The sequence below is a fragment of the Tamandua tetradactyla genome, chromosome 11 (assembly GCF_023851605.1).
Source record: "Tamandua tetradactyla isolate mTamTet1 chromosome 11, mTamTet1.pri, whole genome shotgun sequence".
Lineage (NCBI taxonomy): Eukaryota > Metazoa > Chordata > Mammalia > Pilosa > Myrmecophagidae > Tamandua > Tamandua tetradactyla.
In genome coordinates this window covers 15,354,501-15,376,946 of record NC_135337.1, presented here as the reverse complement: position 1 = coordinate 15,376,946, position 22,446 = coordinate 15,354,501, and the positions used below count along the sequence as shown (strand labels likewise).

The following is a 22,446-nucleotide window of genomic DNA, read 5'->3' as shown; positions in this document are numbered from 1 at the left end:
TATCCATACAAAGGGTTATTATTCGGCCACAAATAGGAATGATTTACTGATAACGTGCCACAACAGGGAACTTTGAAAACAATGTTACGTAAGAAAGTAGTTCCAAAAGGCCACACGTAGGATTCCATCTTATGAACTGTCCAGAATAAGCAAATCCATACTCAATGAAAGCACATCAGTAGTTGTCAGGGGCTGGGGCAAGAGGTAATGGTGTGACTGTTTGATGTGTGTGGGGTTTCTTTTCTGGGGGGATGAAAATTTTCTGTAATTAGATAGTGATGGTTGTACAACATTGAGAATGTGCTGGGAGTCACTGAATCAATCACTTTAAAATAGTTAAAAAGGTGAATTCTGTGTTATGTGAATTTTACCTCAATAAAAAGAAATTAGAATTTTCCTTGAGCATAGCTTTTGCTTCATTCCATTAGTTTTTTTTTAAATTTTTTTTATTAATCAAAAAAAGAAATTAACACAACATTTAGAAATCATTCCATTCTACACATGCACTCAGTAATTCTTAGTATCATCACATAGATGTATGATCATCATTTCTTAGTACATTTGCATTGATTTAGGAAAAGAACTAGCAAAATAGCAGAAAAAGATATAGAATGTTAATATAGAGAAGAGAATTAAAATAATAATACTAATAAAAATATATATATAAGAAGAAAAAAGAAAAAAAACAAAAACAAAAGATACAAACAAACAAACAAACAAACAAAAAACTATACTTCAGGTGCAGCTTCATTCAGTGTTCCAACATAGTTACATTACACTTAGGTATTATTGTGCTGTCCATTTTTGAGTTTTTGTATTGAGTCCTGTTGCACAGTCTGTATCCCTTCAGCTTCAATTACCCATTATCTTACCCTGTTTCTAACTCCTGCTGGTCTCTGTTACCAATGATATATTCCAAGCTGATTCTCGAATGTCGGTTCACATCAGTGGGACCATACAGTATTTGTCCTTTAGTTCCCGGCTAGACTCACTCAGCATAATGTTCTCTAGGTCCATCCATGTTATTACATGCTTCATAAGTTTAGTCTGTCTTAAAGCTGCATAATATTCCATCGTAGGTATACGCCACAGTTTGTTTAACCACTCTTCTGTTGATGGACATTTTGGCTGTTTCCATCTCTTTGCAATTGTAGATAATGCTGCTATAAACACTGGTGTGCAAATGTCCGTCTGTGTCTTCGCCCTTAAGTCCTTTGAGTAGATACCTAGCAGTGGTATTGCTGGGTCGTAATCCATTCTGCCAGTCTATGTCTTTTGATTGGGGAATTCAGTCCATTAACTTTTAGTGTTATTACTGTTTGGATAATATTTTCCTCTACCATTTTGCCTTTTGTATTATATATATCATATCTGATTTTCCTTCTTTCTACACTTTACTCCATTCCTCTCTCTTCTGTCTTTTCGTATCTGACTCTAGTGCTCCCTTTAGTATTTCTTGCAGAGCTGGTCTCTTGGTCACAAATTCTCTCAGTGACTTTTTGTCTATAAATGTTTTAATTTCTCCTTCATTTTTGAAGGACAATTTTGCTGGATATAGGAGTCTTGGTTGGCAGTTTTTCTCTTTTAGTAATTTAAATATATCATCCCACTGTCTTCTAGCTTCCATGGTTTCTGCTGAGAAATCTACACATAGTCTTATTGGGTTTCCCTTGTATGTGACAGATTGTTTTTCTCTTGCTGCTTTCAAGATCCTCTCTTTCTCTTTGACCTCTGACATTCTAACTAGTAAGTGTCTTGGAGAACGCCTATTTGGGTCTATTCTCTTTGGGGTGCGCTGCACTTCTTGGATCTGTAAATTTAGGTCTTTCATAAGAGTTGGGAAATTTTCAGTGATAATTTCTTCCATTAGTTTTTCTCCTCCTTTTCCCTTCTCTTCTCCTTCTGGGACACCCACAACACGTATATTTGTGCGCTTCATATTGTCATTCAGTTCCCTGATCCCTTGCTCAAGTTTTTCCATTCTTTTCCCTATAGTTTCTGTTTCTTTTTGGAATTCAGATGTTCCATCCTCCAGTTCACTAATTGTAGCTTCTGTCTCTTTAGATCTACCATTGTAGGTATCCATTGTTTTTTCCATTTTTTCTTCTTTGTCCTTCACTCCCATAAGTTCTGTGATTTGTTTTTTCAGATTTTCTATTTCTTCTTTTTGTTCAGCCCATGTCTTCTTCATGTCCTCCCTCAATTTATTGATTTGGTTTTTGAAGAGTTTTTCCATTTCTGTTCGTATATTCAGCATTAGTTGTCTCAGCTCCTGTATCTCATTTGAACTATTGGTTTGTTCCTTTGACTGGGCCATATCTTCAATTTTCCGAGCGTCATCCATTATTTTCTGCTGGTGTCTGGGCATTTGATCAGATTTCCCTGGGTTTGGGACCCGGCTGGTTGAAAGGTTTTTCTGTGAAATCTCTGGGCTCTGTTTTTCTTTTCCTGCCCAGTAGGTGGCGCTCGTGGCACTCGTCTGTCTGCGGGTCCCACCAGTAAAAGATGCTGTGGCTCCTTTCACTTGCCAATCCGAATCTCGCAGTCGGCCCGGGAAACCGCGCGTGGAGGGGGGGTCGCCGGCTGCCGCGGCTTGGGGAAGTGCCGGTCCAAATTTCCCAGCTGGCCCGAGATGCCAAGCGTGGCAGGAGGGCCCCGCTATCCAACGTTCCCAGTCAGACCGGGGAGCCACGTGCGTGGAGGGGACCCCAGTTGCCAGCCGCCCCGGCCAGGAAAACGTGCGCCTCTCGGATATCTCACCGCAGCGGATTCTCCCTGCCCGTTCAGCCGTTCCAAAATGGGGTACGCTGTCTTTTTGGTCTTTGTCGTGGCTCCGGGAGCTGTTTCGTATTGTTTCTGTTTCTTTAGTTGCTGTTCTGGAGGAAGAACTAAGACCTGCGCGTCTTACTAAGCCGCCATCTTCTCCATTAGTTTTTGATATGTTTTGATTCCATTTCCACTAACCTGCAAGCATTGACTAACTTCTTTGATGCACTGCTTAAAAGTATATATATTTTTAACTTCCATGTATTTTTCCAGTTTTCCTTCTATTGATTTCCAATTCTGTTTCATTGTAGTCAGACATAATAGTTTTATGATTTCAGTCTTTTAAACTTACTGACACATTTTGTGGCTAAACATGGTCTATCCAAGATGTTCCATGTACACTTGAGAAGAACGTGTATCCTGCTGTGGTTGGATTTCTTTCTCTTGTCTAATTTCTGTAGCTAGACTTCCAGTACAACGTGGAATAACAATGGTGACAGTGGGCATCCTTATCTTGTTCCTGATCTCAGAGAGCAAGCTTTCATTCTTTCATCATTAAGTATGATATTAGCTCTGCATTTTTCATAAATTCCCTTTATCATATTAAGGAAGTTTTCTTCTATTCCTGATTTCTAAAATCTTTTTGTCAAGCAGCAGTGTCAGATTTTATAGTCACCAGGCCCAGTAAAGGTTGAAGGAGATGCCATACTGAAAACAGAGGATTGAAACAAAGTATATATAATGAATGATGAAAGAACCCCTCTCTAGTGCTAGTGAATAGCTCAATTCTAGTACTTTGACAACTGGCATCACATACGTATCCTACCTTCTCCTTGCTCCCAGATAGGAATTTAGAAGAAATTATTCTCAAAAACAAAACATACTGGCACAAGGATAGCTATATTGAGCAATGAAATCAAATTGAGATTTCAAAAATAGACCTTCGCATCTACAACGAACTGATTTTGGACAAGGGTGCCAAGTCCACTCAACTGGGAAAGAACAACCTCTTCAAGAAATATTTCTGGGAAAACTGGATATCCATATGCATAATAATGAAGGAGAACCCATATCTTGCCCATACTCAAAAATTAACTCAAAATGAATCAAAGACCTAAATATAAAAACCAGGACTATGCAACTCCTAGATGAAAACATGGGGAAGCATGTTGAGGACCTGTGTTAGGCAATGTTTGGTTAGACTTCATACCCAAAACACAAGCATCAAAAGAAATTAAATAAAAAACTTCTGTGCAGCAAAGGATTTCATCATAAAAGTAAAAATACTCTACACAATGGGGAGAAAATATGTGAAAACCACATATCTGATGAGATTTTAATGCCCAGAATATACAAACTAATCCTTCAATTTAACAAAAAGACAAGCACCCAGTTTAAAAAGGGGCAAAAGACTTTACAAGATATGTCTCCAAAACAGATACACAAATGGCCAAAAAGTACATGAAAAGAAGCTCAACATAATTAACCATTTTGGAAATGCAAATCAAAACCACAATGAGATGCCATTTTATACCCACTAGCATGGCTACTATTAAAATAAAAGATCAAAACTCAAAGTCCCCTGAGGGAGGGGAGGAAGAATATGGAATATTAAACCTTATCATCAGGGACTTCCTTGATACTGTGTCAAACTTTAGGGACACCCAAATCAATAAGCCATGCCCTCAATCATGAGGCTTACTCTTGTGAAGCTTATGTAGGTAGTGGAGAAGCTTAGACTACCTAAAGGCTTGCCTAAGAGTTACTTCTGGAGGACCTCTGTTGTTGCTCAGTCTCTCTAGGTCCAACTCTGCAAGTGAAATCATTGCCCTCCCCACTATGTGGGACATGACATCCAGGGGTGAAAATCTCTCTGGCAACGTGGAAGAGGACTCCCAAGGATGAATCTAGACCTGGCACCATGGGATCAACAATTACATCCTGACCAAAAGGGGGAAAAGAAGTATAATTAGTAAAGTATCAGTGGCAGAGAGAATTCAAATAGAGTTGAAAGGCTATTCTGAGGTTGCTCTTATGCAAACTTCAGGTAGACCTTGCTTCCTACCATAATCTGCCAACCCCCAACCAGGACCATTCCAGCCAGTCCTAAAGAACACCTAGGGCAATATATAAGATTCCACAAGGGTTCCATGCACTAGAGTAACTTTCCAGAAACCTACAACCTCCAGATGGGTCCCTGGTCCAGATAAGTCCTAAAACTTAGCCCAGCCTCTCCAGAACATCAGATAGTTCAAACTCCCTACCCCATATTAGTGACAGACCCCTCCAGTATCAAAAATTTAGATTTGCCATAGCCCAAACAATCCCAAAGGGAGGTATGGAAAGATCAAAGGTGATTGTGGACTTATACATAGAAGAGAGGACTTAACAAATGAATATGAATGCTGAATCATTAATTGATATCTTTTTTAGTCTCCAGTATTTTAGGGCAGCTAGAAGTAAAAACCTTAAATTGTGAAATTGTAACCCATGTCAAAGTCTGAAATATGTTCTACGACTAATTGTGGTGCTGTACTTTGAAATTTATAGCTTTTTTGAATATATGTTATTGTTCACAAAAAAAGAAGAAAAAAGTTGATTGTGATGATAAAAAAGTATTTAAGCCTCTAACCTCCTATATTCTGGAGCAGCTAGCAGGAAAAATATGAGAGGATCGTACGGTAGCCCATGACAAACTCTGGGATCTATCATGTAACCGCTTTTTGAAGAGTGCTTTGAAAACTATTGCATTTTTATTTCTTTGTTTTGTATATATGTTATACCATACAATAAAAAAAGTTAAAAAAAATAAAAAAATAAAAGACCAAAACAGAAAATTGCACGTGTTGGAGATGATGTAGAGAAATAGGAACACTTAGTCACTGCTGGTGAGAATGTAAAATAGTGCAGCTGCTACGGAAGAGTCTGGCAGTTCCTCAGCAAGTTAAGTATAGATTTACCATATGGAACAGAAATTCAGCTACTAGGTATATACCCAAAAGAATTTAAAGGAGGGACTCAGATACTTGCACGTGGATGTTTACAGCAGTATTATCCACAATTTCCAAAAGATGGAAGCAACCCAAATGCCTATCAACTGATGAATAGATAAATAAAATGTAATATATATTCCATTTCATATTTTTATATTATTAAATATGTATTACGTTATATACATACACAATGAAATATTATTCATCCCTAAAAAGGAATGAAGTTCTCATATATTCGACAACATGGAGGAACCTTGAAGACATCGTGTTAACTGAAATAAGCCAGACACAAAAGGACAAATATTACATGATCTTGTTCTTATGAAATAATTAGAAGAAGAAAACACATAGAGTAGGAAACTAAATATAGGTCACCAGGGTCCGAGGTAGGGGTAGAGAAAGGGGAGTTAAATTATACAGTGTTTCCATTTGGGATGATGGAAATGCTTGGTAACGGATGGTGGTGAGGGTAGCACAGCATTGTCAATCTAATTAACAGCGCTGAATTATGTATTTGACTGTGGTTACAAGGGAGCAATTTTAGGTTGTATATATGGTATCAGAATAATTTCTTTAAAGAAAAGTATAGCACTGTATAACACAAACAGTACCATCATAATGTAAACCAGAGGCTATAGTTAATAGAACAATTATAAAAATGTTCCTTCATCAGTTGTAGCAAATGTACCATACTAATGCAAGGTGCTAATAATACGATAGTAATTGGGAATGTATTTTATGTATGATTTTTCTGTAAACCCACAACTTCTCTTAAAAAAAAATAAAAGAATTTTTTTTAAAAGGTTGCCAAAGCCAGTCTCCTGGGCCCTGAATAATTCCTAGGTTTTGATTGGTTTTATTTCATAAAATCCATACCGTTTGTGGCACTGGTATTTATCTCTTAAAATCATTATCTTTGTGACTCTAGTGCCTAGCTGCATGAAAAACAGTAAAGGAAGGAGAATAAAGCTTCTCTTTATACTCTCATGTTTTCACCAGTACCTGATATTTTCTAGCTTGAATGTCCAGCTATCATCTCTATTCTCCAAATTTAGTTCTGTCAGGATTAGTTTAAATTCCACACAAACTGGGATCCCAAATTTGTCTTAAACCAGGTAAAATGCTGGCAAAAAGTCCTAGTTCTAGAGCAAACCTGCTACAGGTTTTCAACTCAGTGCTGAGTCCCACAGAAGGATGTCAAAAGGAAGTAAATAATGGCTACAGAAGACAGAAAGTGATGATGCAGGGGGGTCTTCAAAGGGAAAGAATCCTATATTTTGGACAATGCATGCCTACATAATGAAAAATAATCTAGCATTTTCCAGGTTTGGGTTATACAACAGAAAATATCAGAATATTATTTAAATATCATACAACACAGGTATCATCTGTACTTGCAAACTGAGCTAGTATTTGTAGTCACAGGATATCTCAGTTACGTGCATACCCAGCATGCACATACTTCAATAACAAGAACACAAAAATAGATTTGGTCATTTTAAAAGGAGTCAAACACAAAATTCAGGAAACAAATGGAAATGAGTAAATATGGCTAGGTTTTGTATTTCGAGCAGATGTAGCAAGGTACAGGTTGCATATGTTTGAATTGACATTATCTCTTGGTAGTTGCATGGCCTTACTTTTGTTTCCTTATCTGTAAAAAGGGGATAATATATAATTATCTTCCTTATATAGACACTGGGAAAACAATGAGATAAAACAATGAAATATGAGGCCTATTTCCCAGCACATGTCAAGTACTAAGTATATATTAGTTATTATCATAGGATGATTCTAACTATTTGGATCCTAAATATACTTTTTCCAGTTGAAGATAACTGTTCTTTAAACTCATCATGCCTAAAAAATACATCATTATCCACTTCACTTCTTTGTTTCATCCTTGATATCACCATCCCTCAAGAGGTAGAATGAGCCCCATCTAGGCCCCAAATTTTAGACATCCATAAATCTTGCTCTTTCCATACTGCATGCTGTAAATTTGTCTTTTTATGATATACCATCCTTTTTGGGCTAATTTTTAGTTTCAGACCATGGACTACTTATTTTTTTCATCCTACTTCATAACATCAACTTTTCCAAAATGTTTAAGATACATATTTGCCATTGATTCCATTCTCGTCTGTGGCTCTTATAATTGTTGAATTTATAGTCAAACTCACATACACAAACACACACACACACACACACACACCATTCTCTGATGGAAATATGAAAAGATCAGCGATATATAAATCCAATATGGTGTTTTGTTACATCAAAGAATACCTTTAGCCAGGACACATGGAAACGGAATGTGGTTTACTAGCCGTACTTTTCGGGCTTCCTTAAGCTAAGGGTATGATATTTCAACTTAGCTACATAAACACTTTTAATACTTACCAGGGTTGGGAAGAATAATCTACTGGTTTGGGCACCTAGGATATAAAACGGCAAAAATAGATTAAGTTTACTTAAGGGAAGCTTTTAGAAATCAATCACTAATTCATTTCAGCTGACTCAGCTCTATAACCCCCCTAAGTAGCACAGTCCCGGAACTATCCATTGACAATTTTATACCGAGTGAATCATTGTATATGTCAGATAAGTAGAAAATAATTCATTTCACTTTAATTCATCCTTTCACTCATTTTATTGCCAATGTACCTCTAAGTGGAAATATATGCAAGGAAAAATATGAACTGGAAACTTTCAGTATTTATCATCAAGGCAGTTTAATCCTAACACAGAAAATTTAAATGAAGACATTATTAAGAAAACCAAACAGCACTTCACTTTCCAAAGTCATTGGAAAGACACGCTAAATAAATATATACACTGGATATAGACTCTTATTTTTGTAACACATCTTCCTAACGATGATTTTGAAGTCTATTGACTGTAAAACCTTTTATTCAGGAAAAGTTATGGAAAATTTCACTTTTCCCTTCTCTCTTATTCTTATAAAGCACCACACAAGAGAAAAATATTGCATTTTCTATGCAGATAAAGGAAGAAGAAGAAGAAAGAAAATCTCTTCCAGTTGCTCATGGCAACTAGAAATAAAACAAACAAGGAATGGTAATATTCACAAAATGAAAAACCAAATGAACACTACAGAAAGATGGATAAGGTTTATACATTCCTGAGAAAATGTTGGGCATATATATAGTCTGTCTTGTGTTCAGAAATTTTTGATGTTTTTGATATTTACATTTCTTACTATTTCTGGGCCTTTTTATAACAGGTGATTAAAAATATTGCCACACTCAATTATGGCCATAACAATATTGTATGCCAGAAGTCTGAGCAATATGAATATGCCTCTTACTATGTCAATTTTCAAAATGGGCTGCTTTTATTTTGCCCTCCTGGGATAGAAGCTGTCTATCAAAAAATTATCTTTCTGGTTGGAGCATCCCTATGGTTATGATAGTTAACCATTTTTATCCTATGGATCACATTTTTAATTTCACCACCTTGAAAAATCGTGACACACAGCAGTTGATACTGAAAATAAATTATGCCCGTTGAAATCTTGTTGATAATTTCTTCTGCCATTTTTCACAAATAGAAATCAATTTTCAATGGTTTCCCCTTTGATGATATCATATACACAGCCTCAGAAATCTGATGGGAAAAATATTTTCTTTTACACCCTTCTTCTCTGTTTTAAGCATATGCCTATTCTTAAACCAATCTCTTTCCCTGGAGAGTAAAAAAAGAAAGGAGATAGGAGATAAGGAGGTCAAGAAATGTTAACATATCCTGGCTGTGGACTCCCTTAGCTGGGAAAAGGCTGCAGCTATACAAAATTGAAGGGTGATATAGAATTCTAGTGTAGAACAGATTTCTGGGGCTCTTCTGTCCTGAAGTGGCACACTGGAGCTTTACCTCTCTGCAGTGGGTATATTTTGAGGTGTGAAGAGCCGTGGCTTTGTTAACTGTGATCCCCACAACTACAGTTGGTTCCTGTTCTTTTCCATCTGTCAGGAGCCCTCCCCACTCCTCTTCTGTGTCCTCTGTGCCCCTGCTTGGACAGATGTTTTGTATTTAAGACCACAGATAATTTTCTCCAAGGTACTATCTCATTCCTGAGCATATGTATATCATTTTTCCATAATGCTTTTTTCTGCCTTCATCATAAGCAGTATACAGAGCTAAACTTCTACTATATATATATGGTTTTAAAATATATTTTACTGGGAATATATCATGCATATAAAATAGTATATACAAGACATATGTTTATTCTAAAAGTGCATCTTGTAAAAGTTCCTAGAATGAACTTTCTCTGTGTTTGTTTGGCTAGAAATGTCATTTCCCCCCCTTATCCAGGAGTGATAGATTTGGTAAATATAAATTTCTAAGTTGACAGTAATTTTCTCTCCAAATTTTGAATATATTATTCTTATTGTTTCAAATGTTGTTTCACATGTTGTAGCTTTTAGTTCTAGAACCTCCATTTCGTTCTTTTTATAGTAGTTCCTACTTCTCTGCTGAGATAATCTATACATTCATTATGAACATATTTTTCTTTATAAAAGTTAGCTACTTTTAAAATCCTTGTCTGCTAATTCCATCATTTGAGACATATCAGGGTTTCTCCTCCTTGGATTGATTCCTCTTGATTATGTTTCATATTTTCCTATTTCTTTGTATATTGAGTAATTTTGGACTGAGTCTTGGACAATTTGAATGACACACTATACAGGCTCTGGATTCTATTATTTCCTATGAAGAGTTCGTTTTTGTTTTTCAAACCGTTTATCTTGGCTAAACTCCAACTGCCAACTCTGTATCCCCTATGATAAGGAACTACAGAAGTCACAGTTTAGCTCTCTCAGCGTAACCTGTGTTGCTTGGCAACCATCCCCGTACCTCCTGACCAGAGATTGAGGCAGAATTTATGTATAGAATTTGAGAATATTCTCAAGCCTCAAGGCTTGAGGTTGACTCCTTCCTTTCTAAAATTTCCTACCTCCCTTTTCAGCTGCTGTGGTTCCCCCAAATCCTGCACTCTGGTTCTTCAAGCCAGCAATACTGAGGATTTTCTATCCAAATTTTATCTCTGCTGCATTGCGCAGCCTACTGACTACCCACGACACAGCTCTAAAACCAGGGAAGTCACCTAGCATGGTTTGCTTTTTCCAAATGCCAACTTCTCTCCTAAGCCAGTGCCTTCAAACAATTTTGTTTATTTCTTGTTATCTTGTGCAGAGTTTATAGTTGTTTTCTGTGGGAGACCTGCTGCAATAGGAGCTATCGGATAATTACCAGAAGTGGGACCCTCCTGTTGCTTCCATACTGCCCTTTTAGCTGTGAGTCTGCTCATCAACCCATGGTTTGTAATCTGTCCTTTTTCTCTGGATGGTTTAATACATTTCTGTGCCTTTGGTGTTTTGCAGTTTCACCAAAATAGTCAAGGTGGTGATTAATTTTAATCTTCTCCTTTTGAGGCTTAATTGGAAGATTGATTGTATTATAGATTCTAAAAAATTCTCAATATTATTTGTTTAAATATTGCACCTCCACAACTATCTTATTCTCTTCTCTGAGTAGATGCATTGGAACTTTTTCACTCTGCTCTTCGTTAAATTTTCCATTTCTCCATCTCTCTGAGCTGTTCTCTGAGATATTTCTTTATCTCTTCTAATTCTCTAAATAGCTATGCCTAGGATGCCATTTAATCTATCCATTAAGGTTTTCGTTTCTATTTCTATATTTTTCATCTATAGAAGTTTTACCTGATTCTTTTTTAATATACCCAGATAGTTTGGGTAATGACTTGCTCCCCTGTTAGATTTTAGTGCCTTTTTATTTCTTCAAATATATTAAAAATAAAATTTTTCATTTATATCTGATGGCTCCATTGTCTTCCGTCTTTGTGGGTCTAATTCTGCATTTTATTATTTCCACCAACTTTTGTTCCAGGTGGGTTGTTCCCTCATGAATTTAATGATTTCAAATTATGAACTCATATTCCCTGGAACTTTATTTGTAGAAATCCTTTAAGAGAGACTCCAATCTAGAGAAAATTTGCATTTGCACCTGTTATGACTTGCGTGGATGGAGGGACACCAGTCAAGATGGAATCACTTTAAATTGCCTTAGAATTATTTAAGTTACAGGGCAGGTATGAACTATAGCCCCATGCCTGCATGGTTTGGGGACTGAAGGCTAAGGCATTTTCAGAGGAGACTAATTTCCTTTTCTACCCCACCCAAAGCTGATACCAAGATAGGCATATCTACATTATTTGGATTTGTTTTCCCCCCTAGCTCACCCATTAAAGGCTCCTGGATTTACACAGTAGCTATCCAAGTCACAACACGCAGCAGCTCCAGGCTTTGTTCCTAGTTGCCATATTGCCAGACATGAAATAATCTCACTCATCTCCCATGTCTTCTTCAGTTCTAGTTTCCTATCTGTATACCTCAGAACTTTTTAGGAAGCTGATACAGCAGACAAAGAAGGATAATTTTTCAGCTCAGAATGGAATACTCAGCACTACCTATGGACATCTGATAAGCAATGTATCCCAGAATCAAAAGAGATATTATTTTCCAAATTCGTTCAATCTATCGCCCCTCCAATATCGTCTCCTTCTACTCAGCTTCACTTCACTTGCCCTACAACTAACAAATGAACCTATAATTTCATTAAGTAAGCAGTACGATTTAATAGTTGTTTATTAACTTAAAGCTATAAAATAATCATATATAGTTTGTAGTCCTACCCGTAATTCTGTGTTCCACTACAAATCTTCATCATCTTAACACCTCTAAACAGCTTTATCTTTCTTGTCACTGATTCACTGTATACTACTCAATATCATCCTATAAACTGATATGATTAGAATCTACTATTGCTAATTGCCTACATACAGCTAGGGGCTTTCAAACGCTTTTTCATTTATTTGTTTATCCAGTCAACAAAAATTTATTAAATACTATTATTTATCCATTTAGTTCTATGATAAAATTTCAAATGCTCCTCATGTCTTATTTTAAAGGATGCATACAGAAAATAATACTTGCTATAGAAAATGCTTACTATCCATAATTTGATGTTTCTAGGTTCCTAAACCTAGAATGTTCACAGAGCCTAAATGTTACAATGTATAATTCTGACCACCTGCCCCTATATAAACATAGCTGCATTAGGAAAGGGAAGTCTGAATTTTGTCCATACAAATGACAGATAGTTAAAGAAATACTTTTGTTTCTCTAATTGAATAAAAATGGTATATAACTTCAATAATTTTTCAAGATTATAAATGAGAACCAACAGCCTAGTCAATGCTTTTTAGGTCCTTTGCCTTTTAAATCAAACAAGCTTGAATGGGTAGAGTACCTTATTTTATAGTCTACATTCTGAAAGCAAGGTTGGCAGACATGTTTTAATGTTTTGTAACATTAAAAAGGAAGCCCAGCTTAGGCATTGCAGGAAAGATTGACAGATAACAAGCAAGGCAACTAAAGGAGGGTTCTTGCGTTGCTGTTTGTTTTAAGCCATCAACTCTGTTATAACAGTAAAGGAATTTCATTTACTTGGAATCGATAACTAAAACTCTTTTAGAGCAAGCCACCCTAAACACCTAATTATCACGGCAAAATCATATCACCTTAAATAACAATTTATAAATCTCATAAAGCACCAGAGAGTACATCTTATACTATATTCGCCCAAAATATTATTTGAGTAAATATCCATTCGTTCTCCTTGTATCTTCCTAATGCGTGTGTTGTTTTCAGAACATTTCATTATGACATTAGATGAACAGTAATGGTACACTAAAGCATAGAAAAATGTATTTGGAGATTTGATGGAAGAATGTGTGGACGTTCATGCTTGTTTTGCACACTAGCTAAAGTGTAATATCTCTTTGTAACCTGAAGTGACTGACGAATAAATTAGACCATACCATCCTCACCTCAGTGGGATGAGGGCAACTTCTACAGTGCATCTAATCTTTAGCACCAGCTCATTCCTTGTAATGCCTTTTAGGAAACCTAATTTCATAAATTTTATTAAATTAAATTTGCCTCTTATGCATATTTCCTTAACACACAAAAATAATTTCTGACAACGGAATGATAATGATGTTGGAATTTCAACAGCATAGGCCATAATGTTCGAGTGTGAAATAATATGATCCCTCTAGAAAATATTAATAAAATTAATGAGCAATCTGGCTGATTTCTTTTGTACATTCTTGCACAATCCACTACAGTATCAAAAACAATAAAATGACAGAAAGAGAGATAAAGTCCTGGTACTTACACAAGGGCAAGGCTTGACAACATCACTTGGAAAAAATCCAACCTCTCCAGATGCTAAATTTCTGCCCTAGGTTAGGAAAAACAAATCCAGTGTTGAGAACAAACTTACAACAATTGAATACTCTATAACACAGCTTATATTGTCTGATAGGATACTTAGAATTACACGTCACATCTAATTGAAAGCATTAACTTATTACAGCTCGGGAAGGGTAGCATTAGCAGAAAGAGTTTTTTTTTTAATTGCTAAACTTTACATGTGGTTTCAGGTCATGGCCATAAAATAAGAATTCAAGTTAGATTTTCTAATCTACTAATCAATTTTGTTAACTTTACATTTTTCAACTCTATACAGAGATGACAGCATATTCTATTTTCAGTTTCATATTCATTAATACAAGTACAATACAAGCATATTAATTTTATGCAGGCTCATAATTAATTAGAAATGGTTATTATTTATGCTACTTAAATGGTTATTATTTATGCTACTACCAGAACACATAAGGACATTCCTCCATTGAAACAAAAGACATTTAATAAGACACATAAGGAAATGGAAAACATAGATGGCATTGTAGGTTTTAGATGATTTTCAATGTAGGCAAAAGGAATAATGACACTGAAAAAGGGGCAAGAACAGTTAAGATCTTGGAGGAGAGGAATATAATTCAAAACGGCATTATAAATAATAGAAGAGGGAAGAAATTACCCAAAAAAAGAAAAACAAAGCACACAAAGTAGGGGAAAAACAATTGAAGAAGAATCCATTCTTAGAGACTTTTGGTCAAATTCCCCTTTAAAAGACCTCATGACACTAAGTGTACAATTGCCACTCCTTTTCTAGAAAGACAAACTATACTCTAAGCATATTGCAACAATCAGAACGTGTAATTACAAGGTTCTTTTAAGATTACTTCTCTTTGTCCAGAAATTAGGCTAATTTAACATTGAACAGTTGCCTGCTCCTCAGATGAGTAAATTGCATTATGATTGGATGTTATATGCCCTATTATTTTTGACCCAAGAAAAGTAATGAAGGATGATCTGAAAATATCTCCCTCTTGAAGCTGCATCTCTGTTATGTTACAGAGTTTAGCTATGTGTTTGCAGGGAAATTTTTAAAAGCAGGGATGCAGGACTGCAGAAAAGGACAAGGGTGAAGAAGAAGAGGAGATAAAAGGAGAGGAGGAGGTGGGTTGGAAAGAGAGAGGGGTAGAGTGGAGCAGAAAGGAGGAGAGAAAGAATATAAGAGAAGGAAAGGAAAAGGAAGGAGAGCTGTTCTCACCTCAGATAGGGAAAGGAAGAGAGGGAGGACAGAGAGGGAGATGAATTAAATAACACGCAAAGAGAAGGTATTAATTTTGGCAAGATTCTGAAGCTGCATCACATCATGCATATTACAGAAAAAGTAAACAGACGTGTGGAATTCATTCATTCATTCACTCAAATGCAGTATAATAAGAATTCATTTGGTAAGATAATGAAGCAGAAATAGACCCTTACATCTATTGTCAACTGATTTTTTTAAAAAAAAAAATTTGCATTGACAAATAAAATACAGTCCATACATGGTGTACAATCAATGGCTCACAATATCATCACATAGTTGTGTATTCATCACATTCAGCACATTTGCATCACTCCAGAAAAAAGAAATAAAGAGAAGAAAGAAAAAACTCATACATCCCATACCCCTTACCCCTCCCTGTTTATTGACCTCTGGTACTTCCATCTACTCAATTTATTTTACCCCTTATCCATCCTATTATTATTTATCTATTTTTATCCATATATTTTTTACTCATCTGTCCATTCCCTGGATAAAGAGAGCATCAGACACAAAGTTTTCACAATCACACAGTCATATTGTCAAAGTTATATCCTTATAAAATCGTCTTCAAGAATCATGGCTACTGGAACACAGTTCAACATTTCAGGTTACTTCCCTCCAGCCACCACAACATACCACAAACTAAAAAAAGGTATCTATATATGCATAAGAATAACTCCAGGATAATCTCTCGACTCTGTTTGAAATTTTTCTGCCACTAAAACTTTATTTTGTCTTATTTCTTTCTTCTCAACCCCTTGATGCCAAGTCCTGGCTCATCCTAGGAGTTCTGTCCCATGTTGCCAGGGAGATTTGCACCCTGGGAATCATGTCCCATGCAGCAGGGAGGGCAGTAAGTTCACCTGCCAAGTTGGCTTAGAGAGAGAGGCCACAGCTGACATCAAAAGAGGTTCTCTGGGGGTGACTCTTAGTCATAATTTTAAGTGGGCTTAGCCTATTCTTTGCAGGAGTAATACCCCAAGATCAAGGGCTTGGCCTATTGATTTGGTTGTCCCCACTTCTCGTGAGACTACCAGAAATTCTCCAAATGGAGAAGTTGAATATTTCCTCCTTTCTCCCCATTCCCTGAAGGGTACTTTGAAATACTTAATTTTCACTGCCCCAATTACTCTGGGATATATTGGAGCATCACACTAACCTGGACAAACTAACAAAATCGTATGCCCTATTCAAGATTCCATGTACTCATGGTGTTCAACTAAACTGACCATACAAAGAAACCACATATCTGATATCCAAATACAAAAAGAAATTCTACAACTCAACAATAAAGAGATAAACAACCCAATTAAAAAATGGGCAAAAGAGTTGAACAGATTATTTTCCAAAGAGGGAATGCAAATGGATAAAAAACACATGAAAAGATAATCAAGATCATAAGCTATTAGGGAAATGCAAATCAAAGTCATGTGAGATATTATTTCATATCTACTAGAATCGGCAATATAAAAAAACAAACAAACAAACAAACCCAACCAAACAAAAAAATATAAATTTTGCACTAAATAAACATCTTTCCCTTTGGTCTCACACAAAAGTTGAAGCTTTAAAATATAGATGATATTGTTTACCCTATATTCGGTTCTACCTTAGTCTTATGAGATAAACTTCCTTTATATCTCTAGTTGAAGTCTGATCACTTTTTCAACTTTTTAAACAGTTCCTGTATGGGGTACTACTGACCTTCATAGCTTCAGAGCTCCAACTCTGAGTCTCAGGTGTCACATAAATAACTGAGCTTTTTGGAAAGGACCAGGCTATATACAAACAGCTCATATCTCAGAATTTAGAAAGAACAGTTACAACTCCAGAATATATGTGGTCAACTGATTTTTGACAATGCTGCTAAATCCACTCAACTGGAACAGAACTGTCTTTTCAATAAATGAACCTGGGAAAACTGGATGTCCATATCCAAAAGAATGAAAAAGAACCCCAATTTCATACCTTAAACAAAAATTATCTCAAAATGGACCAAAGCCTAAATATAAGAGCTAAGACCATAAAACTCCTAGAAGAAAATGTAGGGAAGCATCTCCAAGATCTTGTAGTAGGCATTGGTTTCTTAGACTTTGCACCCAAAGCACAGGCAATGACAAAAAGAAATAGATGAATGGGATCTCCTCAGTATTAAAAACTTTTATGCTTTCTTAGTTATTAAGAAAGTGAAAAGGCAGCCTACTCAATGGGAGAAAATATTTAGAAACCACATGTCTGATATCCAAAATATAAAAAGAAATCCTACAACTCAACAATAAAAAGACAAACAACCCAATTAAAAAATGGGCAAAACATTTGAACAGATTCTTTTCCAAAGAGGGAATGCAAATGGCTAAAAAGCACATGAAAAGATAACCAAGATCACAAGCTATTAGGGAAATGCAAATCAAAGTCATGTGAGATATCATTTCAATATCTACTAGAATCGGCACTATAAAAAAACAAACAGCAAAAAACCCAACCAAACAAAAAACTACAAGTATTGGAGGAATGTGGAGAAATAGGTACAATTATTTACTGCTGGGAGGAATGTAAAATGGTACAGCCACTGTGGAAGATGGTTTGGCAGTTCCACAGAGAGCTAAGTATAGAGTTGCAATAAGATCCAGCAATCCCACTACTCAGTATATACCCAGAAGAACTGAAAGCAGGGACACAAGCAGACATTTGCTTACTGATATTAATAGCAGCATTAGTCACAATTGCTAAAAGACAGAAATAACCTAAGTGTCAATCAACTGATAAATGGATAAATAAAGCATGGTATATTTATATGATGGAAAATTATTTAGTTGTAAGAAGGAATGAAGTCCTGATGTGTATAACAACATGGTTGACGCTTGAGGACATTATGTTGCATGAAATAAGCCACATACAAAAGGACAAATGTTGTATGGTCTCACTAATACGAACTAAATATAATGAGCCAACTCTTGGAGTTAAAATCCAGAATATAGTTTACCAAGGAACAGAACGAAGGCAGAAAATGGGGAGCTGATGCTTAATTTGTACGGAATTCTTAATAATGTTAATTGTAAATGTTTGGAAACAAAGCACTGGTAGCACATTACTGTAAGTTTAATTAACAGCGCTGAATTGTGGGTTTGATCATTGCTAAAAGGCTGAGTTTAGGGTGATGTATGTCACAAGAATAAAAGCTAGGGACTGTACGACATAGAGAGCACTGTTGTGGATGATGGACTGTGGTTGATTGTACAAAGAGAAGAATATTCTTACATGAACCAGAACACATGCATGTCACCATTACAAGATGTTCCTAATGGGGTGGTTGGTATAGGGGAAAAATACAACTAATGCAAACTACTGGCTATAGTTAACAGTAATACTGTGATATTCTACTTCAATTGTAACAAAGGTGCTATACCAATGCTGTCAATAATAGGGGGATATAAAGGTAAGGGATTTTTCTTTTTGGAATAATGAGAATGTTTTCAAATTGATTGTGGTGATGAATGCCCAAGTTGGTGATTATACCACGAGCCACGGGTTGTACACTTTGAATGGGTTGTATGGTGTGTGAATAAAACTGTTTAAGAAAATGAAAAGGAAATATTTTTCTGTTTTCCCCTATATTTTGAGAGCAAACACATGCATATGTAAGACTATAATACAAGGTAGAAAGGGCTACATATTATTAGAGACATACAGAAGAAGGAATATGGAAATTAAGAAGAGAAAGTAAGTACTGGAGATTTGCAGGAAAGCCACAAAGAAGAGGTACACATGAAATTTCAGCTGGTTTTGTAAAATACATAGAATTTTTTTAAGAGGCAAATGGAGGAGAGCAGTCTGGAAGCAAACAAAAAAAATCACATGAGAAATGCACAGGGCATGAAATTACATGATGTGCATAGGAGATGAAAACAGTTTCCTTTAAGTTGAGTCTTATAATGGCTAATACTTACTGAATGCTTCCTACATGCTAGACACCATTCTGAGTTCTTCATTTAATAATTACAATGATCTTTCTTGCTGGGTCCAATTTCTATAAATTTTTTTTACCAGTGAGAAAAATGAGGCAGAGAAGTTAAATAACAACTTACCGACAGAACTAGAAAGCAGCAGAGCCAGAATTCCAATTCAGATGTTCTGACATTAGAGCTGTGCCCTGGCTTTCTCTACAAACCCAGGACTCATAAAGAGAAGAGTGAGGAATAAGGCTAAAAGGTGGCAAGGAATGAGTTAGACTACAACATCTGAATTTCATCATTCGGTGATGGGTCTCATTAAATAAGTGTGGTATTTTAGGAGAACAAAATTGACATCGACACTGAAGATGGATTACAGATGAGCATGACTATGGAGGCAGGAATATTGTTAGGGAGCAGATATGATGAGAGGGACGCAGGCATAGAGGGGAGGCAGGTGCTAGAGATACTGCTTAACTTGTCTGCAGGACAGATATTGAAAGAGCAGAGAGAGTTAAAGAGTGAGGGAATATCAAGGATGGGGTTGGGAGGTGATTAGATACTCCATCTAAACAAACAACAGACTAGATGACAAACATATGGAAGGGAAGACTCAAATCATAGGAGTAAAATTGCCATAGGAGAAACTAGAGAGAGAAGAAGATGGAAGGCAAATCTTAACAGCGATCACAGCAACTAGAAGGCAGGGCTTCCTGGCTTCTTCCAGGAGGAAGGAGAATCAGAGACTCGAGAGTGACGGCAGCACAATACTTACCAGGTCAGAATGAAGTGTTTCACACATATGTATTTAATGGGTGCTTTATGGTGTTTTATTTTAAGCATGACACTGAGATGCAAACAAATAAGCACAATATTTGGCAACTATACCATTAGCCAGACCTTTAAACACAAAGGCTCTGCAAAACTGAGTGTGAAGTATGAGGCTGTGCAAGTGGGGAACCAGACACAGATGCCGGCTCAAAAGATAAAGGATAAGGGCGGTTTTTAAAAAATGAAAAATAAATTTGCACGTGCACTAAAGGGAATAAGTCTATTTTTTGCAGAAGAAAGGCCAGAGAGTCTTATAACATTCTTTGAAAACTGTATTTGAAGGTGTGTCAACAAATTGTAAAGTTATGGCTGTTACAAGAATGGTGCACCATCAATTCCCATTCTGTATCAGAAGAAGAACAAAAGGTTTTAATCCATAGAAGGTAAAATTTGAGAGAGGCAGTGACATTTTGGTGACAGTGAATGATGGCCAGTATAATAGTACCGACTTCTTCGGAACACAATCGACAAGGGGCCTTTCTTACAGAATGCTTTCCCTCTGCTCTGCCTCCAAAGCTCAGTTCACGTATCACCTCCTTTGTCATCTCTTCTATTAAGCCATCCTCAGACTGCAGGTTCACGTTCAATGTCACCTCTGCTCTCCCACTGCACCTTCAGAGCCCTCTCATTTCACACAAGTCACATGCAAATATTTCTTTACACGGTCTCCCTTATTAGGCTGAGATATTTGTGACAGGAACAACATCTCACTCACTTTTGCACAACAGAACACTGGGCGCAAAGAAGGCACACAAAAATTGTTTACAAATTGAGATCCGTCACAATCTGATACATCCAGTCCAATGAAAATTATGAGCCTCAATTTCTCTTCTCAGGAAAGAATAAAATATATCACACTTGGTTTTCACACAAGCAAGCACTGAGAAGCATCAAATTGCTTTCTTCTACATGGAAAATACTCATATAGTGATATATACCTCAACCTTTCTCTGACATGGCACACAGTGAGTGTGTCTGAGGCACAATGGCACAAAGTTGGTAGAGAGAAGTGGGGGGGGCATGAAGAATAGGAGAAACTTCCATGAATTTTGTAATTTATGAAGATTTACTTATTGGCACAGTTTTTCCTGTCTCCTTTTCGCCCGTTTTAGAAGCAAGGGTTCAACTCAGAAGGCATGAGCGGCTACTGAAACAAATCTATATGGGAGAGAAAAAGCCAGAGCTGCAAAATGAAAGCTGTAAAGCTAGGGAAAACATATCATTTTTCATCTCAGTAGGCCTTTTTTGAGAATAGGAAGGTAGCGATTAAAATTACACCAGAAAAAAAATAATTATAAAATAGGGCTGTTCTGGGTAAAGCAGGGCATATGGTCGCCATACTTAAAACCAATTTATTCTTTCTCACCTCACCAACACTCTATTTTGGTCTTTTCAGGAAGGGCAAACTTTCACTAAGCAACTTGCCAAAGGTCATTCTGAATAGTTTTATTTTTTCCTTAATGCAATGTCCTGTTCTAGCAGTGTCAGTTCCTTAGATGACAGGCATTCCTTAGATGACAAAGAGGTGAGAGATAAAAATTTAAGTTGCATTTCCACACGAATTCGTATGCTATGTCAGTTTTAGCAACTGGAGATAATATGGGCTATATTAAATGATTTTTCACTTATTAAGGAAATAGCCATCCTACAACATTTGGAGGATTCAAAAACAAAGTAGCATGTAGGAGGGATGTCTTTGAGTCCCTGGTGGATGTGTGTGGGATGGACGTAGGTAATTCATTAATAATCATGGGTGGAGCAGCTGTCAGTTCCCTACACATGGATGGAACTACAGACTGGAGCTATGAAATAAATCACTTTTAAAGACAATGATTTAGTGCACTTTATGTGATGATCTATCTATGAGATTTTTACTAACTTGATGGGAGGTATGTAGCTGAATTTCCTTCTTTACATTTCTGTGTGGGTGAGATAATCAACTTGTCGTTCCTTTTATGCTTATTACAAATGCCAGAGATAGGGCAGTATCCTTTATGTTATCCTCACGTCTGATATTTGTTCTCGTGTGTCCCTTAACATCTTCAAGGTCAACTTAAAAGCATTCCTTTTTCATAGTTATGTGTCATCTGATGTACCGCACTGTGCTATCTTTATATGTATCTATTCTGCAGGGCATCTCTGCATTATGTGAAAGGACTTTTGTAAATCTAACAGTACAGTTTGGGTCATTCCTGTGAAAATACCTTCCTTGCAAAGGACCTGAGAAAATAGGTTATGTGCTGTATATGGTAAGAAAAGATACATCTTTATAATTTTCATTAATAAAC

The 22,446-nt window shown here is 36.4% G+C and overlaps 1 protein-coding gene across 5 annotated transcripts in view; it reads right to left on the bottom strand.

The window, feature by feature from the left end:
* VAV3 (vav guanine nucleotide exchange factor 3) overlaps positions 1 to 22,446 on the bottom strand; it is a 380,746-nt gene that overhangs the window by 33,928 nt on the left and 324,372 nt on the right. For all 5 annotated transcript variants that reach the window (XM_077120069.1, XM_077120068.1, XM_077120070.1 and 2 more), the window contains 2 exons: positions 14,046 to 14,111; positions 8,163 to 8,197 (listed from right to left, as the gene is read on the bottom strand). In XM_077120069.1, the coding sequence (XP_076976184.1) occupies positions 8,163 to 8,197; positions 14,046 to 14,111 (101 nt within the window). The remainder of the gene's footprint in view (positions 1 to 8,162; positions 8,198 to 14,045; positions 14,112 to 22,446) is intronic.